Genomic DNA, 19,253 nt, shown 5'->3' with positions numbered 1-19,253 from the left:
TCTTTCTTACTATGCTGTACCTATTGAAACATTCAAACTTAGTTCACATTCTTGTACTATTTCCCAAGTTTAAGTGGACACTGACCTTGTTTAATGCCATCACGGTTAAACTATCCCTGGATTACTCTCAGCATCTAACACAGAAGCAGGCTGAGTGTAGAGAGGGGGGAACGGTGAAGACGGCTCAGGAACCACTCAAGGCTGAGTTCTCTCTCCTGTTTAGACTCCATGAGGAAGTGGCTGACAGTTCACAGAGATGCTGCTGTCACAGCCTGGCCTGGTAACCAGCAGTGACTGCTAAACCCTCGGTCTCCTGATGAAACTTAGAGGAAATAAACAACCTGTGAGGAGATAAACTTGGAGAAGCAGAGTGCAGAAAAGGTGAAACTTTCAATTGACTCTGTCTAACAAATGTCAGATGAGAAAATACATTGGTGTATCATGGGGTCTATACTTTCATATGAATATGTTATATAAATGTATATTCAAAGACCACTGATCTGTTCAAACAAAGAGGTACCAAAATTTCAAAATAAATTTTAAATGGACTGTGTGCATGACTCAGTTAGGATCTTATACCATATTACTTTAAAATCACATTATTAAATCAGTGCTAAACTGGTGAGTGTGTCCCATATTGTGTTAATATTAGAGGCAGTTCTGCAGTGGTTCTGAAGAGTAACTTGTGTATGCATTAATGTTCTGAATAATGTGTTTGATTGCTTCCTTGTTTTCATTTCACTGTCATTGCCTTTGGTTCGTTTTCACTATTTTTACTAATAATGAAAAAGTCATCATGCAAATTTGAAGAATTTATTGAGAGAAAAGGTATTTGTCATCAGCAAAGATCATCATCATGAACTGTGTCAACTCTACTCTGAGTGGTGACAGCTCTAACCACACATGTTAATTCTTACTTTGCTAAGTTTCTTAAATTACAGGTAGATTACCACTCTCAGATATAGAGGCCAGGGGACTTTTCACCATAGTAGACATGTGCACTAATCAGTAGGTAGTCACTAACCACAAAGCTTCTTGGTTGCTTAGGAGATACCGAGGGACATCACTACTTGGATGAATAACTACACTGGACAATTTTCAGATTTTATTCTGGTGGGATTCTTCAGTCAAACCAAAAACCCTGCCCTGCTTGCTGTGGTCATATTTGTAATTTTCCTGATGGCCTTGTCTGGGAACGCCCTCCTGATCCTGCTGATACTCTCAGACACCCACCTCCACACACCCATGTACTTTTTTATCAGCCAGCTCTCCCTCATGGACATGATGTACATTTCTGTCACTGTGCCCAAGATGCTCATGGACCAGGTCCTGGGGAGCCACAGGATCTCAGCTGCTGCCTGTGGGATGCAGATGTTCTTGTACCTGACACTAGGAGGGTCAGAATTTTTGCTTTTAGCTGCCATGTCTTATGACCGCTATGTGGCCATCTGCCATCCACTCAGGTATCCTGTCCTCATGAATCACAGGGTGTGTCTCCTCCTGTTGTCTGTCTGTTGGCTCCTGGGATCATTGGATGGCTTCATGCTCACCCCTGTCACCATGACCTTCCCATTCTGTGGTTCTCGGGAGATCTATCACTTCTTCTGTGAGGTCCCTGCTGTGACCAAGCTCTCCTGCTCAGACACCTGGCTCTATGTGACCCTCATGTATGTGTGCTGTGTGCTCATGATTCTCATTCCTGTGACAGTCATTTCAGGCTCCTACTCATCCATCCTCCTCACTGTTCTCAGGATGAACTCAGCAGAGGGCAGGAAGAAGGCCCTGGCCACCTGCTCCTCCCACATGACTGTGGTCATCCTCTTCTATGGAGCTGCTGTCTATACCTACATGCTCCCTGCCTCCTTCCACACCCCTGAGAAGGACATGGTGGTGTCTGTGTTTTACACCATCCTCACCCCTCTGTTGAACCCACTAATCTATAGTTTTAGGAATAAAAATGTCTCAGAGGCTATGAAGAAATTGTTGGGTGTAAGCACCCTCTTGCAAGAAATTGTAAAGTAATCCAGAATGCAAATCTCTTCTCCTTGACTCTGAACATCTGTTAATCCAGGTCTCAGGCTGAGGTTATTCCTGATCCATCCTGGCTCATTTCACATTCACTTTTGTAGAATTATTTCTCTGTTCTAAAATCTTCTTCATTATTCTACTTCTTATGCTTTCAAACTCTTTATATGTAGTCTATAAATGTTACATTTTATGAAGTTGGTAATGGATGTTTAATTTTGTGTGTCAATAGTCTTGTCATTCAAATGTCAAGTCACACTGCCCACGATGTGTGCAACTCATAAAACAAAGAGAGTTGAAAGAACCGTGGTTAACATGGTTAACAAGAAATTAGTTCATATAATTGGCATATTGATGTAATTCTGTGTACTTTGTTGATAATGTATATGAATTGGAATGAAAATAAAGAACAAGATAGAGTTTTCTCTCCTCAGCTCCTGCATTGTGATATAGTAAAAAAAGAAGGTTAAAAGACATTTAAATCTGGATAGTCCAAATGGCCCTGAGGGTTTTGAATTGTCAGTGTAGCGGTGTTTGCATATGCATGAATCCCTCAAATGCAACACACACCTCACTTCAAAGACAATTCGCAACCATTTATTCTTGAGCCATGCGTGGGTGACCATCTCTGATATTTGCTCTCTTTCAGTGTGGACACAGTGAAAATCTACCCCGCTTTAAAGCCTGCAGTGTTTTCCTGTTAATGGTTCGTTGCCTTCCAGAAGCTCTAGAGTTCCACGAGGTCCCACTTATTAATTGTTGGCTTAAGTGTGTGCACTATTTATGTTCTGTTGATGAAATTGTCTCCTGTGCAAATGAGCACATGGATACTCCCCACTTTCTCCTCTACTGGGATCATTGTATCTGGTTTTACGTCGAGGTCTTTCTTCCATTTGGACTGTAATTTTGTGCAGGGTTATAGATACTGATCTATTTGTGTTTTCTGTATACAGATGCTAACTCAGACCAGCACCATTTCTTAAAGGTGTGTCTTTCTGCCTTTTTTTAAATCAAAAACCACATATCCATAGTTGTGTAAATTTATGTCTGCGTCTTTTATTTGATTTTATTAATCAATATGTCTATAGTTTAAGCGATACCGGTGGGTTTGATGACCATAGCTCTGAAGTACAATTTCAAATCAGGATGGTGATTCCCTCCACAGTTCTTACATTGTTCAGGGTTGTGCTGGCTATCCTGTGGTGTTTGTTTGTTTTTGTTACTGTTGTCTTTTACATTGAAGTTGAGGACTGTCATTTCCTCATCTACGAATACTGTGCTGATCATTTGATGTGTATTTATTTGAATCTGTAGACTGACTTTATAGGATGGCCATTTACACTGTGCAGATCCTACTTGCCCATGAGAATGGGAGATCTTTCCATCTTCCAGTATCTTCTCCAAGTTCTTTTCAAAGAATTGAGTTTTTATCACAAGTCTTTCACTTTATTGATCAGAGTTACCCAGAAGATATTTTCTATTATTTGTGGCTATTGTGAAAGGTTTTGTTTCCTGCTTCCTTACTCAGCCCTTTTGTTGTTTATATGTGAGACAGTCACCGATTTTTTATCAATTTTATTGGATATTCTCTGTGTTTACATTTCAAATATTATGCCCCCCCAACTCCCCTCCCTCCTCCACTCAACTTGCTTCCATGAAGGTGCTCCCAATCACCCTCTCTACCTCAATGCCTTGGTTGGTTGATGGTGTTGTTCTTCCCATGAGGGTGCAAACCTTTCAGCTCCTTCATTCTTTTCTCTAGCTCTTTCATTGGGCTCCCCGTGTTCAGTCTGATGTTCAGCTGCAAGCATCCTCATCTGTATCTGTATGACTCTGGGAGAGCCTCTGAGGAGACATCCATGTCTGGTTCCTGCCAGTAAACATTTCTTGGCATCAGCAGTAGTGCTTGGGCTTGGTGGCTGCATATGGGGTGGTTCTCCAGGTGAGGCTGTCTCTGTAGATTTTTTTCTTCAATCCCTGATCCTTCATTTGACCTTGTATTTCCTCCCCTGTTTTTTTATCCCTTCTAAGAAGGACTGAGGCATCCACATTCTGGTCTTCCTTCTTTTTGAGCTTCATAAGGTCTGTGGATGGTTTCTTGGGCATTCCAAGCTTTTGGGGCTAGTATCTGCGTTTAAGTTAGTCCATACCATGAGTGCTCTTTTGTGATGGGTTATATCACTCAGAACAATAGCTTCAAGTTCCATCCATTATCTAGGAATTTCATGAACTCGTTTTTAATCGCTGGGTAGTACTCCATTGTGTATATGTAGCACAATTTCTGTATCCACTCCTCTGTTGAAGGACATCTGGGTTCTTTCCAGCTTCTGGCTATTATAGATATGGCTGCTATGAACATGGTGGAGCATGTGTCCTTGTTAGATGTTAGAGCTGCTTTTGAGTATGTGCCCAGGAGTGGTATAGCTGGATCCTCAGGTAGTACTATTTCCAATTTTCTAAGGAACCACCAGACTGATTTCCAGAGTGGTTGTACCAGTTGACAACCTGACCAACAGTGGAGGAGTGTTCTTCTTTCTCTGAATTCTTGCCAGCATCTGCTGTCAACTGAGTTTTTGATCTTAGCCATTCTGACTGGTGTGAGGTAGGATCTTAGGGTTGTTTTGATTTGCATTTCCCTGATGACTAGAGATACTGAGCATTTCTTTAAGTGCTCCTCAGCCATTCAATATTCCTCACTTGAGAAGTCTTTGTTCAGCTCTGTACCCCATTTTCAAAAAATTATTTGATTCTCTAGAGTATAACTTCCTACAAAGAACTCAAAGAAGTGCTGATTTTTTTTAAGTTAATCTTTTATCCAAACACTTCGCTAAAATGGTTTAACAGTTTTAAGAGTTCCCTGGTGTAAATTAGGGGTTTCTTATGCATATTGTTTCATCATTTGTGAACGGCAATACTTTGACTTCTTCCCTTCCAATTTTGTATCCTCTCAATCTCCTTCAGTTATCTTATTGTTATAGCTAGAACTTTAAGCATTATATTGGAAATATATGGGGAGAGTAGACAGCCTTGGTTTGTTCCCAATTTTAATGATACCATTTTGAGTTTACCTCCATTTAATTTGATCATAGCTGTAGGCTTGCTGTAAATGGCCTATATGAAGTTGAGGTGTGTTCTTGAGTCTCTAATCCCTATCATACCTTTGTCAGAACAGGCTGTTGGATTTGTCCAAAGCTCTTTTGGCACCTAGTAAGATGATCGTGTTTGTTTTATTCTTTCACTTGGTCTATTTCATGAGTTACATTCGCTGATTTTCTTTTTTAATTTTTTATCATTATTATTGCATATTTTCTTTACTTACATTTCAAATGTTGAACCATCTTATTATCACTGGAATGAAGACCACTTGGTCATGATGAATGATGTTACTATTGTGTTCTGGGATTCAGTTTTTGCCAGAGTTTTACTGAGGTTTTTTGTTTGTTTGTTTGTTTGTTTTGTTTTTTATTGTTGTTGTTTTTTCCTTTTTATTGGATATTGTTTATTTACATATATTATGTTATCTTCTTTCTCAGTTACTCCAACAGAAATCCCCTATCCCATCTTCCTTCCCACCAACCTCCATGCCCTGACATTCCCCTACTATGGGACATCAAGCCTTGACAGGACCAAGAGCTTTTAATTTATGTTCATAAAGAAATTTGATCAGTACTTCTCTTTTTGTTGAATCTTTGTGTGGCTTGAATATCGAGGTGATTGTGGCATCATAAATTTTGCTTGGCATAGTCTTTTGGCTGGTATCTCTGGTTTCATACAGACTGGGCACCTCTGTCCAAGCACTTCTGATTTTGAGAATCTCCATTAAGAAGTCTGGGGGATTTTAATAGGTTTTCCTTTACGTTTCTTAGTATTTTTTCTTGCAGCTTTTAATATTGTCTGTTTGTTCTATCTGTTTGGTGTTTTGATTATTATGTGGAAGTTAGACTTTCTATTCTGAACCAATGAATCTCTTTAGTGTTCTGTAAGCCTCCAGTATTTTTATAGAAATTACTCCTTTAGGTTAGAAAATTTTTCTTCTATGATTTTGTTGAAAATAAATTTGAGGCCTTTAAGTTGGGATTATTCTCTTTCTTTTATTTTTATTATTCTTGGGTTTAATTTATCCTGGATGTTTGTGTCAGAAATTTTAGATTTAGTATGTTCTGTCACCAATGTATCAATTTCTTCTATCATATCCTCACCACCTGAAATTCTCTCTTGCATCTCTTGTATTCTTGTTAGTGATGCCTGCATCTGTAATTCCTGTTTGCTTACCTAGATATTTTTTTCATTTACAAAGTCTCTGTTTTTTTTTTTTTTTTTTTTTTTGCTTCAAATTCCATGTTCAGGTCTTGAACAGTTTTATTCATATCCTTCAACTGTTTGGTTTGGTTCCTTGACTATCTTGGCTTTTCTAATTCCTTCCTTATAGACCTATATCATCTCATGAAGTTTGTTTTAAGGTACCTTTCTTGAGCTTCACTTGTGTTGAAATAGTCATGCCTGATACAGTACTATCCTTCAGCTTTAGTGATGACATATTACCTTCGCTGTTGTTGGGTGTGTTCTTGTGCTGGCATCTACACATCTACATTTGGGATGATTAAAGTTTGAGGTGCAGATTTCTGAGTTTGTCTTGTTACATGTGTGTTTTGTGTCTTGGTTTCTGTTTCCTGTCTGGTTTTCTGGCCAGGTAAGACTGTATTGGAACAGGGTGTCTCTACCCTAGTTGGGGTGGACTTCTGTTGGTGACTAGGTCTGAATCTGGTAAAGCAGAATAAATAAGTGGGTATATACTTTGCCTTTTCAATTTTACACTAACCTTTTCTAATGATTAGTACTAGGATCATGGGGTGGCACTATTACATGTTGTTGCCTTGTTGGATTAAGTGTGACCTTGTTGAGGAACTATGTCATTGTGGGTATGGGCATTAAGACCCTCATCCTAGCTCCCTGAAAGCCAGGCTTCTGTTTGCCTTCGGTATTAGATGTAGAACTTCCAATTCTTTCTTCATCATGCCTGCCTGAATGCTGCCATGCCCCTGCCTTGATTAGGGTGGACTAAACCACCCCCAATTAAATGTGGTCCTTATAAGAGTTACCTTGGTCACGGTGTCTGTTCACAGCAGTAAAACCCTGAATATGACCTTCTGAAAAGACCAGGTTATCAGAACTATCTTTTGAGGTTGGGGTGGTGATAGCTAAAGCAACCTCACAGACTCAGATATTGACATCCAAACCTCATGCCAGCACAGTCTCTTCATTGTAGCTCCCATGGCATTGCCCAGAGTCTCTTGCAATGGCTTTGAACTCCCCCTTTGACTGGCAACACAGATTTGTTATTTCCACTAAATACTGGGTTACCCTGTGTATTTGTGGGGAGGTTGTGCTGGTATAAGCTTCTGTTGTACCCATTTCTGTTTTTATTGGGTTTCTATAACTTGTCTGTATTATTGCATGGATTCATTACTTTTTACTACATAAGGTTTGATTGTTTGATGACACTAATATTTTTCTTTTTCCAAAGGAGATCCTCATGAGTTAGTTTCTAAGACTCTACAAAGCCTTCCATTTTCAATCTGGAGAACTTCATGCACAGAGTGGGGCAGCCTTGTGGCAACGAGATGGAACATTATCACCTTGACAACTGCATGTACCCCCGATCTGGTGGTCCTTTTCTGACCCTGTGGGACCTGAGACAGCTGTGTCCTAACAATGCCAACTCAGCTGCCTTAAGCACTGGACTCAGCCTGTATTCCCACACAGCCTCTATCAACCAAACTTAGCTGCCCTAAGGTCTGTAGCTATAGGGAACGACACATTTCTTTCCCCCTCCCCTGCCAATGTTGACCTAGGGCTGCAATTAAAACAAGTGTGAAATGAGTCAAGACACCGTTCCATCTGTAGGCAAAATCCTTGGGTACCTGAGAGGGCTGAGATCAGGAGGTGACACTGTGTGACCAGAGGATGGAATGGGTACAGTGCCACATTGGAAAGTGGTCAGAGACCTTTAACATTCAGAAAAAGTTCAGAACCATCTGGGTGCACATCAAAATCGCAGTGTGGGCTCTGTCTTCCACACTGTGTATCCTAGATGTGACCATACAGTGTACTCCAATGTGTCTGCACAATTATCTGTAAATTATGGAAGGGTGTGGCTTTTAAATTGTGATCGGCTGTTGGTAATTTCAAACTTAACATTTTCTTCTAAGCCATTTGTATTTATTGTTTGTTCAGTAACTTTCTGGTCTCTGTTTAAAAGAAACAAGCATTTAAAATGAAAGCAGCTTTAAAGAATATGGTTTATGACTGACAACAGAACTCAGAAATGATGTAGTGAAGGAAGAACAAGAAGGCACAGGAGATATGAGGGCTCAGAGTCAGCCTGCCATGCACTGTATGGACCAATGTTTAGAGTATATCAGCTGTACCCCAAGCTTTCAAGTCCACACCTATGGAAGATAACATGTCACAAAGACTACTGAAAGTTTGTAGTAATATACAAACAGAGAGAGTAATATGACAGGGGGAAAGAATACTGAACAGCGAACAAAGTCCCAAACATACAATAATGTACTCATGTTGGGGCTGATTCTTACTTATGATGGTGATATTAGGATTGTTGATAATACTGGCTATGATTTCCCACTATAACAAAACTGAAGGGTAAATCTGGGTTAGCTGAGGTATCTTTAGCATCCCTGGTTCTTGCATTCTTTTTTAAGTCCCAGAAGGGAGTTATTAACAAAATCTTTATCTGGAAATGAGCAGAGTCCAGCCAGGGATGACATCACCTGGCTCCTGTTCCTTGTACACTTAACCAGCTGCTGTGCACTGGTCCACAGGGCTCAGGCTACAGATACAGCTGCATCTGGTGGTGAGAAGACCTGGCAGGAAAGTCTGCATGGCACGAGGTGGTTAGTAGGTAGTCTGTTCTTTCTTTACAGAATCTCTTTTAACCCTTATTCTTTACTGTCTGGTTGATTTTCAGGAGGAAAGAAATTTGGCTTCTTACTCTTCCTTTTCCTCCTTCTCTTCTTAGTCTCACTCCTCCTTTTCTTCCTCTTTCTTTTTTTTTTTTTTTTTTTTTTTTTTCTATTTTTTTGAGGACTAGCTACCCAGTAACTCACTCTGTAGATCAGGTTGGCCTCAAACTCAGATGTACATGCCTTGCATCGCAGTACTGAGAATGAAGGTGTTCAATACAACAACCAGCTTCTTCCTAAGAATTCCATTTAGTACTTTCTTACTGAGAATTTTTCTAAGTATTGAATGAAGTATATATTCCTGGAGAAATGGTGTTTCCCATAGAACACAGGTGCCCACTCTGTGCCTACTCACAGGGTAAGCTGTCACCTGTGCTGTTGTGTGGAGTGAGGCAGGTGCCTGAGACCCTGAGCTTCTCTGTAAAAGAGAGAGTGGTGAGTTCCATGGAAGCCCCAGGGTGGCTCAGGGATGCTGCTGGCTTGGATGCTGCTCTCCACTGCTCTGCCTTCACTGTGAGCAATGCAAAGGGTTAACGATGCACCAAGCTGTTCACATCAAAAACACAGCAGTAAGGACAAGACAGCTGCTAATGCCTTTCCTTCTGCAGACACCACATTCCTGCTCTCACTGCTGCCAGGGGACACTGGTGCCAGTGGTCCCCACTTCACAGAGAGCTCTGACCTTCCCAGCACTCCTGCCTCCAGACCTCCACTCAGCCAGCAGACTGTGGTCTGGGCTTTTGAGCCTGTGGCTCCCTGCCTGTCTTTCTTCTCTGTCAAACGTTGCAAAGTGGGTCAGCAGGAAAACATAAAATGAACATTGACAGATGGAAACTTTTAATAGACTGAAGTTTTCATTCTGGAATACTACTTTTTAAAAAGGAAGTCTATCTTGTTTATTCCCATCTCTCAGTCTGTTTTCTGTCTCGATCTCTGCTCATCTCTTCCCATAAGTCACACATCTCTGACATTTATATGAAGGCATCAAAAACTTTGCTGCATTCTCTGTGTCAACAGCAGCTTGGGCAGAGCTTGACACTCTAAGGGCTTCAGGAATAGGTTTGCTTTTGTTCCTTTGTTATATAAAAAGGTCCAGCCTCGTGATTGCTGTCTCACAGCCCCTCCCTTGTAACTACTGCTAACATCTCACAGAGAGATTTCAGTTGCTTCCTATTGCTTAGGGAAATCAAAATGTAATGTTATTCATTTAGAAATTTATAGAAAAAAAACTTTATAAATCTCTCTTCTTTAAGAAGTATATGTGGGAGAAGCATTTCTGAGACTCATCAGGAAGGCTGAATGCATTCTTTCTGATGCTCTTTTTTACTATGCTGGACCTATTGAAACTTTCAGGCTCAGTTCATATTCTTGTACTAAATGTCCCAGCAATATAAAGATTGCTTAATGTAATCAAGGGTAATGTTTCCCTGGGTCTCTCTCAGCATCTAAAACAGAGGCAGACTGGGTGTGGAGTGGACAGAACAGTGAACTGCTCTCTAAAACATGTCAGGGCTGTTGTCTGTCCTCAGACTCCATGAGGAAGTGGCTGACAGTCCAAGGAGATGCTACTACCACAGCCTGGCCTGGCAATCAACAGTGACTGCTAAACCCTCCGTCTCCTACTCAGGTTTAGACACAACCTGGGTAGGAGACTGGCACAACCTTTCAGGAAATGAACTTGGTGAAGCAAAGACCAGCAAAGGTAAGACGTTCAATTGACTCTTTCTAACCAGTGTTGTGTGGGCAAACATATTACATGTATCATTGTGTCTATATTTTTATATGAACATATTTATATGAATGTATATTTAAAGAATATTTATCTATCAAAACAAAGTTCTAGGACTTTTCAAATTCAATTTTAAGTGGACTGTATGCATTACGCAACTAATTGTACCATATTACTTAAAATCACATTATTAAATCAGTGCTAAACTGGTGAGTGTGTCCCATATTGTGTTAATATTAGAGGCAGTTCTGCAGTGGTTCTGAAGAGTAACTTGTGTATGCATTAATGTTCTGAATAATGTGTTTGATTGCTTCCTTGTTTTCATTTCACTGTCATTGCCATTGGTTCGTTTTCACTATTTTTACTAGTAATGAAAAAGCCATCATGCAAATTTGAAGAATTTATTGAAAGAGAAGGTATTTGTCATCAGCAAAGATCATCATCATGAACTGTGTCAGCTCTACTCTGAGTGGTGACGGCTCTAACCACACATGTGAATTCTTACATTGCTAAGTTTCTTAAATTACAGGTAGATTACCACTCTCAGATATAGAGGCCAGGGGACTTTTCACCATAGTAGACATGTGCACTAATCAGTAGGTAGTCACTAACCACAAAGCTTCTTGGTTGCCTAGGAGACAATCATGAACCTCACCACCTGGATGAATAACTACACTGGACAATTTTCAGATTTCATCCTGGTGGGACTCTTCAGTCAAACCAAAAACCCTGCCCTGCTCACTGTGGTCATATTTGTGATTTTCCTGATGGCCTTGTCTGGGAACACCCTCCTGATCCTGCTGATACTCTCTGACACCCACCTCCACACACCCATGTACTTTTTTATCAGCCAGCTCTCCCTCATGGACATGATGTACATTTCTGTCACTGTACCCAAGATGCTCATGGACCAGGTCCTGGGGAGCCACAGGATCTCAGCTGCTGCCTGTGGGATGCAGATGTTCTTGTACCTGACACTGGTAGGGTCAGAATTTTTTCTTCTGGCTGCCATGTCTTATGACCGCTATGTGGCCATCTGCCATCCACTCAGGTATCCTGTCCTCATGAATCACAGGGTGTGTCTCCTCCTGATGTCTGTCTGTTGGCTCCTGGGATCATTGGATGGCTTCATGCTCACCCCTGTCACCATGACCTTCCCATTCTGTGGCTCTCGGGAGATCCATCACTTCTTCTGTGAGGTCCCTGCTGTGACCAAGCTCTCCTGCTCAGACACCTGGCTCTATGTGACCCTCATGTATGTGTGCTGTGTGCTCATGCTTCTCGTCCCTGTGACAGTCATTTCCAGCTCCTACTCATCCATCCTCCTCACTGTTCTCAGGATGAACTCAGCAGAGGGCAGGAAGAAGGCCCTGGCCACCTGCTCCTCCCACATGACTGTGGTCATCCTCTTCTATGGAGCTGCTGTCTATACCTACATGCTCCCTGCCTCCTTCCACACCCCTGAGAAGGACATGGTGGTGTCTGTGTTTTACACCATCCTCACCCCTCTGTTGAACCCACTAATCTATAGTTTTAGGAATAAAAATGTCACAAAGGCTATGAAGAAATTGTTTGGTGAAAACGCCTCTTTCTAGAGTCAGTGAAGTAAATCATCAGGAATGAAGTTTGTTTCTTTGTTTTTCCACATCCTTTGTTCCTGGTGTATGTTCACATCATTCCTTTTCATTCGTGTCTCATTTCATATTCATCCCCTTTGAAGAATTATTTGTCTATCCCTAGAATTTCTTCATTAACATTCTTTTTCATTCACAAACTCTGTTTGTGTTCAGCTTTGTTACATTTTGCCAGGTGAATGTTGTCTATTTTATTGTGTGGTGCTGTGAATTTTCTTAGCATTTCAAAATGACTTCATATTGAACAATAAATGGTCATGATTTGTTCAACTGACAAAGCATAAAGTGGAATAAAAGAAATGTGCTTAGCAATGTTAACAAGAGGTGAATTGAGATAAATGGAATATGGAATTTATTCTCTATATATTTTATTGATAATTTATGTAAATTTGAAATTATACTTAAACAACATGTTACATTTTTCCCTTTAGCTCTTCTATTATGATATAGTAAAAATAATACTTAAAAGAAATTTGAGTCAGGATGGTTCAGGTACCTCTGTGATTTCAGGTTGTCTGTGTAGCTCTATTTGCATATAAATGTATCACTCAAAACCAAGCATAGTTCTTGATCAAAGGGAAATTCTTTATTCTTGAGCTAAATATGAAGGACCATGTCCCTGGAACATGGGTTGAGGTTTCTCTCAATGATGTGTTCCAAAGTCTCATTGACTGTAACAAAACACAAAAAGTCATAATTCATAACTCAAGGCATTTTTAACTACACGTGTGGAAACATCAGGACTCGGTTTCTCTGCCATGCTTCTCAGGTGCTGTCTGGTGACACAGGAAGCTTTCAGTCAGGGAAGCTGGCATTCTGAGAAGCCATGTCATTCCAAAAGCTGTCACCTGCTTGTCACAGGAATGTTGTCAGAAACCACAGTCAGCAATGTATGTTCCTAATGACACTGTAGACAACCCGATGAGTGGACTCTGTTTCTGGAATGATCCAAAGCCCCGTGCTCACAGGAGTTCTAGTCAGTTTGCCAAGTGCAGAATATTTAACATGTGCTTGGCTTTGTCGTCTGAGAGCCACAGTGCAATGTCCTGTGTTTACCAAGCATAACCTTCAGTGCATGAAGAAGCCATGCACTGTCTTATGGCCTGTGGTGACAAAGCTCATTCCCAGGTGTCAGGACGAGCAGGGCAGCAGTCTTTAGGAGAGGTATCTAGTGCATCCATTCTGATCTGGGTCTGACTTGTTTCCGCTCTCTGTATCTGACACAGCATTTACAGGTGACATGTCACAGGAATGTCATACCTGAAGTTAAGTTAGAGAGAAAACAGTGAAGCCACAGACAGAAAAAACAGCAAATGAGAGAAACAGGTTTCTAAATCAACCATAACTAAAATCATCTTTCAACCAGGCTTCCTGTATATTTGCTTCTTCTCTGCTCTTCTACTTACAATATCTGGAATAATTTACCTTCTTCTTAAAGTTATATTCTCTTTGGGAGTCTGGCTACATAGAAATAATTTCATATGTAGTAGAAAGTTCTGATTTTAAGGCGCATTGTTCTTCAGTGTCTATGTTTTTGTAATTCCTGTTTATTGGTCGTAGTTTGACTCCATCTGTTGCACTGGGGTTATACCAGACTTGCAGTTAGAAGTAAATAAAAACACACCTTGTAGAAGGTGTCAGACAACAACAGGGCACCATTTTACTTCCTTCCTAGCAAAATTATCCTTTCCCCATATACCAAATATTACCTGTTCTAAGGAGGCAGAACAGGATGTAAATTCATGAGAAGTCGGATCTCCTGCTTTACTGTGGACATAAGTCGGGTTAGACACTCTGTCACAACTCCTGAAATAAATATCAACCATCTTTATGAAAAACAGGTTCAGCTTCTAACAGAGATGTATATTCTTTTTCATGAAAATGACGATAAAATTGGGGCTGACACCAATCAAAATTGTCACCTGAATGAAAACATCGAACAAAGTTGTTTCACCAATAGTTGCTGTGGTCATCCATTAAGTAACCCAGGCAAGCCAGAAAAAAACCGATGCCACCGGTGTAAAAATAGCAGCACAGAGGCGCTTAAAAGAAGAGTTGGAAATACCCATGGGAGAGGTTAATCTAAATGAAATGAATTATCTAACACGAATTTACTACAAGGCCCAATCTGATGGTATCTGGGGTGAACATGAAATTGATTATATATTGTTTCTGAGGAAGAATGTAACCTTGAATCCAGATCCCAACGAGATTAAAAGCTACTGCTATTTATCAAAGGAAGAACTTAAAGAAATTCTGAAGAAGGCAGCCAGTGGTGAAATTAAGTTAACTCCATGGTTTAAGATTGTTGCAGACATTTTTCTCTTTAAATGGTAGGAGAACTTAAACCATTTGAATATGTTTGTTGCCTATGAGAAAATACACAGAATGTGAATGTGTTAGTGATTTAGGGATTTTTCTACCTAGTAAAAATGGTGTGGTTTTGTTTTAAATTGGGATCCCTTGTATGACACATAGGTATTTTACAACCAAAATTTGTTTTGAGACAAGATAAAAAAGAAAAACCCAACTAACTTACAGTTTAATATTATATATCCCATATCCACATATATATGCACTGATGTCTGTAGAAAAACAAAACATTTAGGAGAGGTTATTGTGAAATTATGCCATAAATAAGATTAATTTAACCTGTCCAAATACATGGCTAGGACAAGGCTGAAGAAATAACCAGAACTCCTCACATTTTGACACACACTTTCAGAACACTTTGCTAATTACCAAGTGTTTTTTGTATCATTAGATTTTTATCATAGGTTAGAAAATTGAACAGAAGACACAGCTTAATCGCATTGAAACAGCACCAAGAGATTAAATGGGCAGGGCTGGGGATAGCTCAGCGGCGCCATGATTGCCTTGCAGGCATGATACCATGGGTTGTTGGGTCCCTACTCCTAACGATAACTATAACAACATTAACAGACAGAGCAGGTTCAGTGGATAGTAACTGGCTCCCTCAGTCTTCACAAGGGATGATTAATCTCAGGAATTCCTGTACTCTGGTACCAATACTCTGGATGTTCAAGTCTAGAGAAGATGATACTGTACTAGCATATAACTTATGTACATCTTCCCCCATACTTCACCTCATCTCCAGTGTGGTTGTAGTACTGAGCACAGCATAAAAGCTAATACAGATGATGTCTTACTGTGCATGTGGAGTACAGATCAAATATTAATCAACAGTTGCTTTGAGCCCTTAGGTGTTTGACTCAGATTTGAAAGGCCAGTTCTGTGTACTAACGTTTTGTCATTCTCAGTTGATCTGGTGCTGTAACCATCCTGAAATTATTATTTTACTACTTAAAGGTAACTGTTACTTTTGGTAGTAATGGTAACTTATTAGCTATTCAGCACAATCTGTTTGCAATCACAGCGAAAAAGATGGTTAGTCATAAGGTGGGAGTGAGTTCTACTTTAAAGAGTTGAGAAAACCTTTGACACTACCATTGCTGGGCCAGGGCCATCTTGTTGTAGAGGTCTGGCCTGTGTCAGATGTTTAGTAGCATTAGCACCCCTTTGTTAAGACAACCGAAGGAAGGAGAAAGGAAGGAAGGAAGAAAGGAAGGAAGGAAGGAAGGAAGGAAGGAAGGAAGGAAGAACTGGGAGAGAGTGGGGAGAGGTGTTTTGAGACAGGGTTCCTTTCTCTATGTAGCCCTGGCTATTCTAGAACTCAATCTGTAGACCAGGCTAGCCTCAGAACTCAGAGACCCATCTTCCTCTGTCTCCCAAGTTCTGGGATTAAAGGTGTGCACCACATGCCCAGCAACAAACAATTTTAAAGTTTGACACCAAGGGTTCCATAGTGGGCTACTGTTCTATAATCAAGGCTTATAGAGGTGGAAGCAGGAGGGAGTAGCAATGAGGAAACTTACAATAACTAGATTGATGTTCCGGAATAGGCTTATATTAAGATTTTGAAGTTATAGAATAGGCATATATTGATATTGTGTTTTGATTAATGTTCTTTTTAAAATGTGCCACAGATGTGTCAAAGCTCTTCAGACAGCTTTGTTTATAAACGGGCACATTTATTCTTATAAAAATTTTATAAACTTAATTTCTTCCTAACTCAGAACAGTTGAATTATCATTGGGGATATGACTATGTAGCTAGTATTTATTGAAAATTAAAAATAAATTATTTTAATGTTGAAAAATAAATAAATAAATCTTGCATGTCAGGATCAGACACCAACATGCTCTTTTAAAAATGATCTGCTTCTTCTTCTTAATGCTTCCCACCCCGAGGACTGCTCATGGTCTTCTCATCACACACCAGATTTTTTAAGAGTATTTAAGTGTCGGCTTCTTTCCAGAACCAGAAGCTGCCACTTTCTCCTCATATTTAACCATTTCATATACAAACACCATCAGCTCTACAGCCTTGTCACCCTGGGCTCATCCCTCTCCTGCCCAGACATGGAGACCAAAATGTGAATAAAATCCTGGCACTCAGGAGACAGAGGCAAGTGAATCTCTGTGAGTTTAGGGCCAGCCTGATGTACACAGGGAGTTCCAGGGCTACACAGAAAGGTTCAGTTTCAAAAACCAAAACCAAGGCAAAAAGAACATGGAATCTGAAATTTCCTCTCTCTCTCTCTTTTTTAATTAAAAGCATTTATACAAGTGTATATTTTCTGCTCACCATATACCTTACCCTCCTGTTAGTCCCTTTTGTCTGCTAGGTTCAGATTATTTCTGATCTTACATCAAATTGTATATCATTGATTTATACATGATATTACATGTCTGCATACAATCTACACATGATATTACATGTCTGTATACAACATAGGAGTCACAAATGACTGAAATATAATATGTGTATTTCTGAGACTGACTCAATTCATTGAGATGAGATTATCTCCAGTTCTGTCTTTTTTTTTTCCTGCAGTTGACATAACTGTCCTCCTATTTGTGGCTGAAATAAAATCCCACTGTGTATGCCCGTGCCTCTGTTGGATACCTTGGCTGACCCCATAACTCCTTAGTGTATGTGAGCGGTGCTACAGTAGACACCTTAAGAAAGCGCTGACTAGAAGTCCTGATGGTAACAGTGAGAAATGATATGTAGCTGGCCACATGCTGGATCAGTTTTTGGTCATATTCTTTGTACACGTGCATGTGCATGGGGGAAGTACACATTCATGTGGGTATATGTTTTGGGGTGTGTTTAGGCATATGGTGGTCAAATGTTGACATAGGTGTCTTTCTCAGTTGCTCTCATCTCCTGGATTGAGGCAGGGCCCTTTACATGAATGCAGAGCTTGGACACTGTGTTAGTTTACCCGGTCAACTTCTTTCTGGCACTGCCTCTGTTTCCTGGGCAGGAGGATTACAGGTGTACCACTATGCTGCTGTTCTTTGAGTGTGCAATGTCCCCAATAGCTTACAGAATATCTGACAGCCTGGCCTCCCTTCCCATGCAAACTGTTTATAGACTGCTGCTGCATGTGACAGACCAGCATCAGGCCTTTCCTACTGTGACAGGAGTTATCCACTCTGGAACTGTGAGCCGTAAAGCCTTGGCATAGATAAAGATTTACTTTACTGTCTGGGTATGTATTCCAAACTGACTCATAAAAACAGAAAGAAGCATTACCTACTCAGAGAGCAGAGAATCATTTTTAACTGATCTGTCACACTTCACAATCTATACCTATGTTAATGAAAAAATTTAAATTATCTGTGAAAGTTCATATCTTTACAGACACCAATAAATGAACACCAGTGAATTAAAGAGGGACCAGCAAGGTTCACCCTCACTCTGGGATGCAGAAAGAGATGCTGGAAAAGACTCAGATATACTGAGACATATTTATTCCAACATTTTTTTTTATCCTACCTCAGACTGCCTCAAATAATCTGCATCTGGGACAATTGCTAAGCGGCTAGCTAGAGTGTCCAACATCACAGACTGTTTCAGTCAGGATTTTACTTAAGCCCTGAACTTTCTCCACATGCAAAAACTGGATGATAGATGTTACATTAACCTTCTTAATATGGCAATCTTCTTTGGACTTCCACACCCCCAAAAAAAAAAAAGAAGAAGAAGAAGAAGAAGAAGAAGAAGAAGAAGAAGAAGAAGAAGAAGAAGAAGAAGAAGAAGAAGAAGAAGAAGAAGAAGAAGAAGAAGAAGAAGAAGAAGAAGAAAGAAAGAAAGAAAAGAAAAGAAAAAGGAAAAAGAAAACCCCAGACAGTAGGAAGCAATTTTAAGAGAGCAATTCCACCATTCCCAAGTGAAAGGTTTTGGGGCATTCAGTGAATGTTTGTCATCATTTTGGGGAAGGGGCATGTTTACAAGCTGTTATGGCCTTGGGCAGAGAGGAAACAAAACAAGGGAGGTCAGATTCAGGTATTCTTTTTCTCTTTCTTTTTCTTTCCTCTCTCCTTCTTTCTCTCCTACCTAGTGTTAGGAGAAAGGGTGAGAACATAGGAATAATGCAGGAATAATAGGATTAAAAGGTAGATTAAGAAATCTACTTTCACATAAAAAATTCAAGATCAATATTTTTAAATCAGTATGGTACTTGAATATTGATACAGATTTAGAATTAAATTTCACTACACCATACTATGTATATACAGCTCAACTCTTTTTTAAATTGTTTGTCTTAGTCAGGGTTTCTATTCCTGCACAAAGCATCATGACCAAGAACCAAGTTGTGGAGGAAAGGGATTATTCAGCTTACACTTCCACATGCTATTTATCACCAAAGGAAGTCAGGACTGGAACTCAAGCAGCTCAGGAAGCAGGATCTGATACAGAGGCCATGGAGGGATATTACTTACTGGTTTGCTTCCCCTGACTTTCTCAGCCTGCTTTCTTACCCAGGACTACCAGCTCAGGAATGGCACC

General features: G+C 40.1%; 2 protein-coding genes and 1 pseudogene across 3 annotated transcripts; all 3 read left to right on the top strand.

Moving 5' to 3' along the window:
- Positions 1–1,065: 1,065 nt before the first annotated feature.
- On the top strand, positions 1,066–2,022 carry LOC308426222 (olfactory receptor 2T29-like; the record flags this gene model as incomplete). The annotated part of the gene is made up of 1 exon (XM_080923987.1): positions 1,066–2,022. The coding sequence occupies exon 1, from the start codon at positions 1,075–1,077 to the stop codon at positions 2,020–2,022; it is 948 nt and encodes a 315-aa protein (XP_080780113.1). The 5' UTR covers positions 1,066–1,074.
- Positions 2,023–11,381: 9,359 nt separating this feature from the next.
- On the top strand, positions 11,382–12,332 carry LOC308426209 (olfactory receptor 2T29-like; the record flags this gene model as incomplete). Its single annotated transcript, XM_080923976.1, has 1 exon — positions 11,382–12,332. One exon carries the CDS (start codon positions 11,382–11,384, stop codon positions 12,330–12,332), a length of 951 nt encoding a protein of 316 aa, XP_080780102.1.
- A 1,781-nt stretch (positions 12,333–14,113) lies between these two features.
- LOC308426321 (isopentenyl-diphosphate Delta-isomerase 1-like) lies at positions 14,114–14,765 on the top strand (annotated as a pseudogene). The gene has a single exon. The product of its transcript is annotated as an isopentenyl-diphosphate Delta-isomerase 1-like (transcript).
- The last annotated feature ends 4,488 nt before the right edge of the window (positions 14,766–19,253 follow it).

The sequence above is a fragment of the Micromys minutus genome (genome assembly GCF_963924665.1).
Source record: "Micromys minutus genome assembly, chromosome: 10".
Classification (NCBI taxonomy): domain Eukaryota; kingdom Metazoa; phylum Chordata; class Mammalia; order Rodentia; family Muridae; genus Micromys; species Micromys minutus.
The sequence above is the reverse complement of the archived record's forward strand: the minus strand, read 5'-3'. Positions and strand labels throughout refer to the sequence as shown.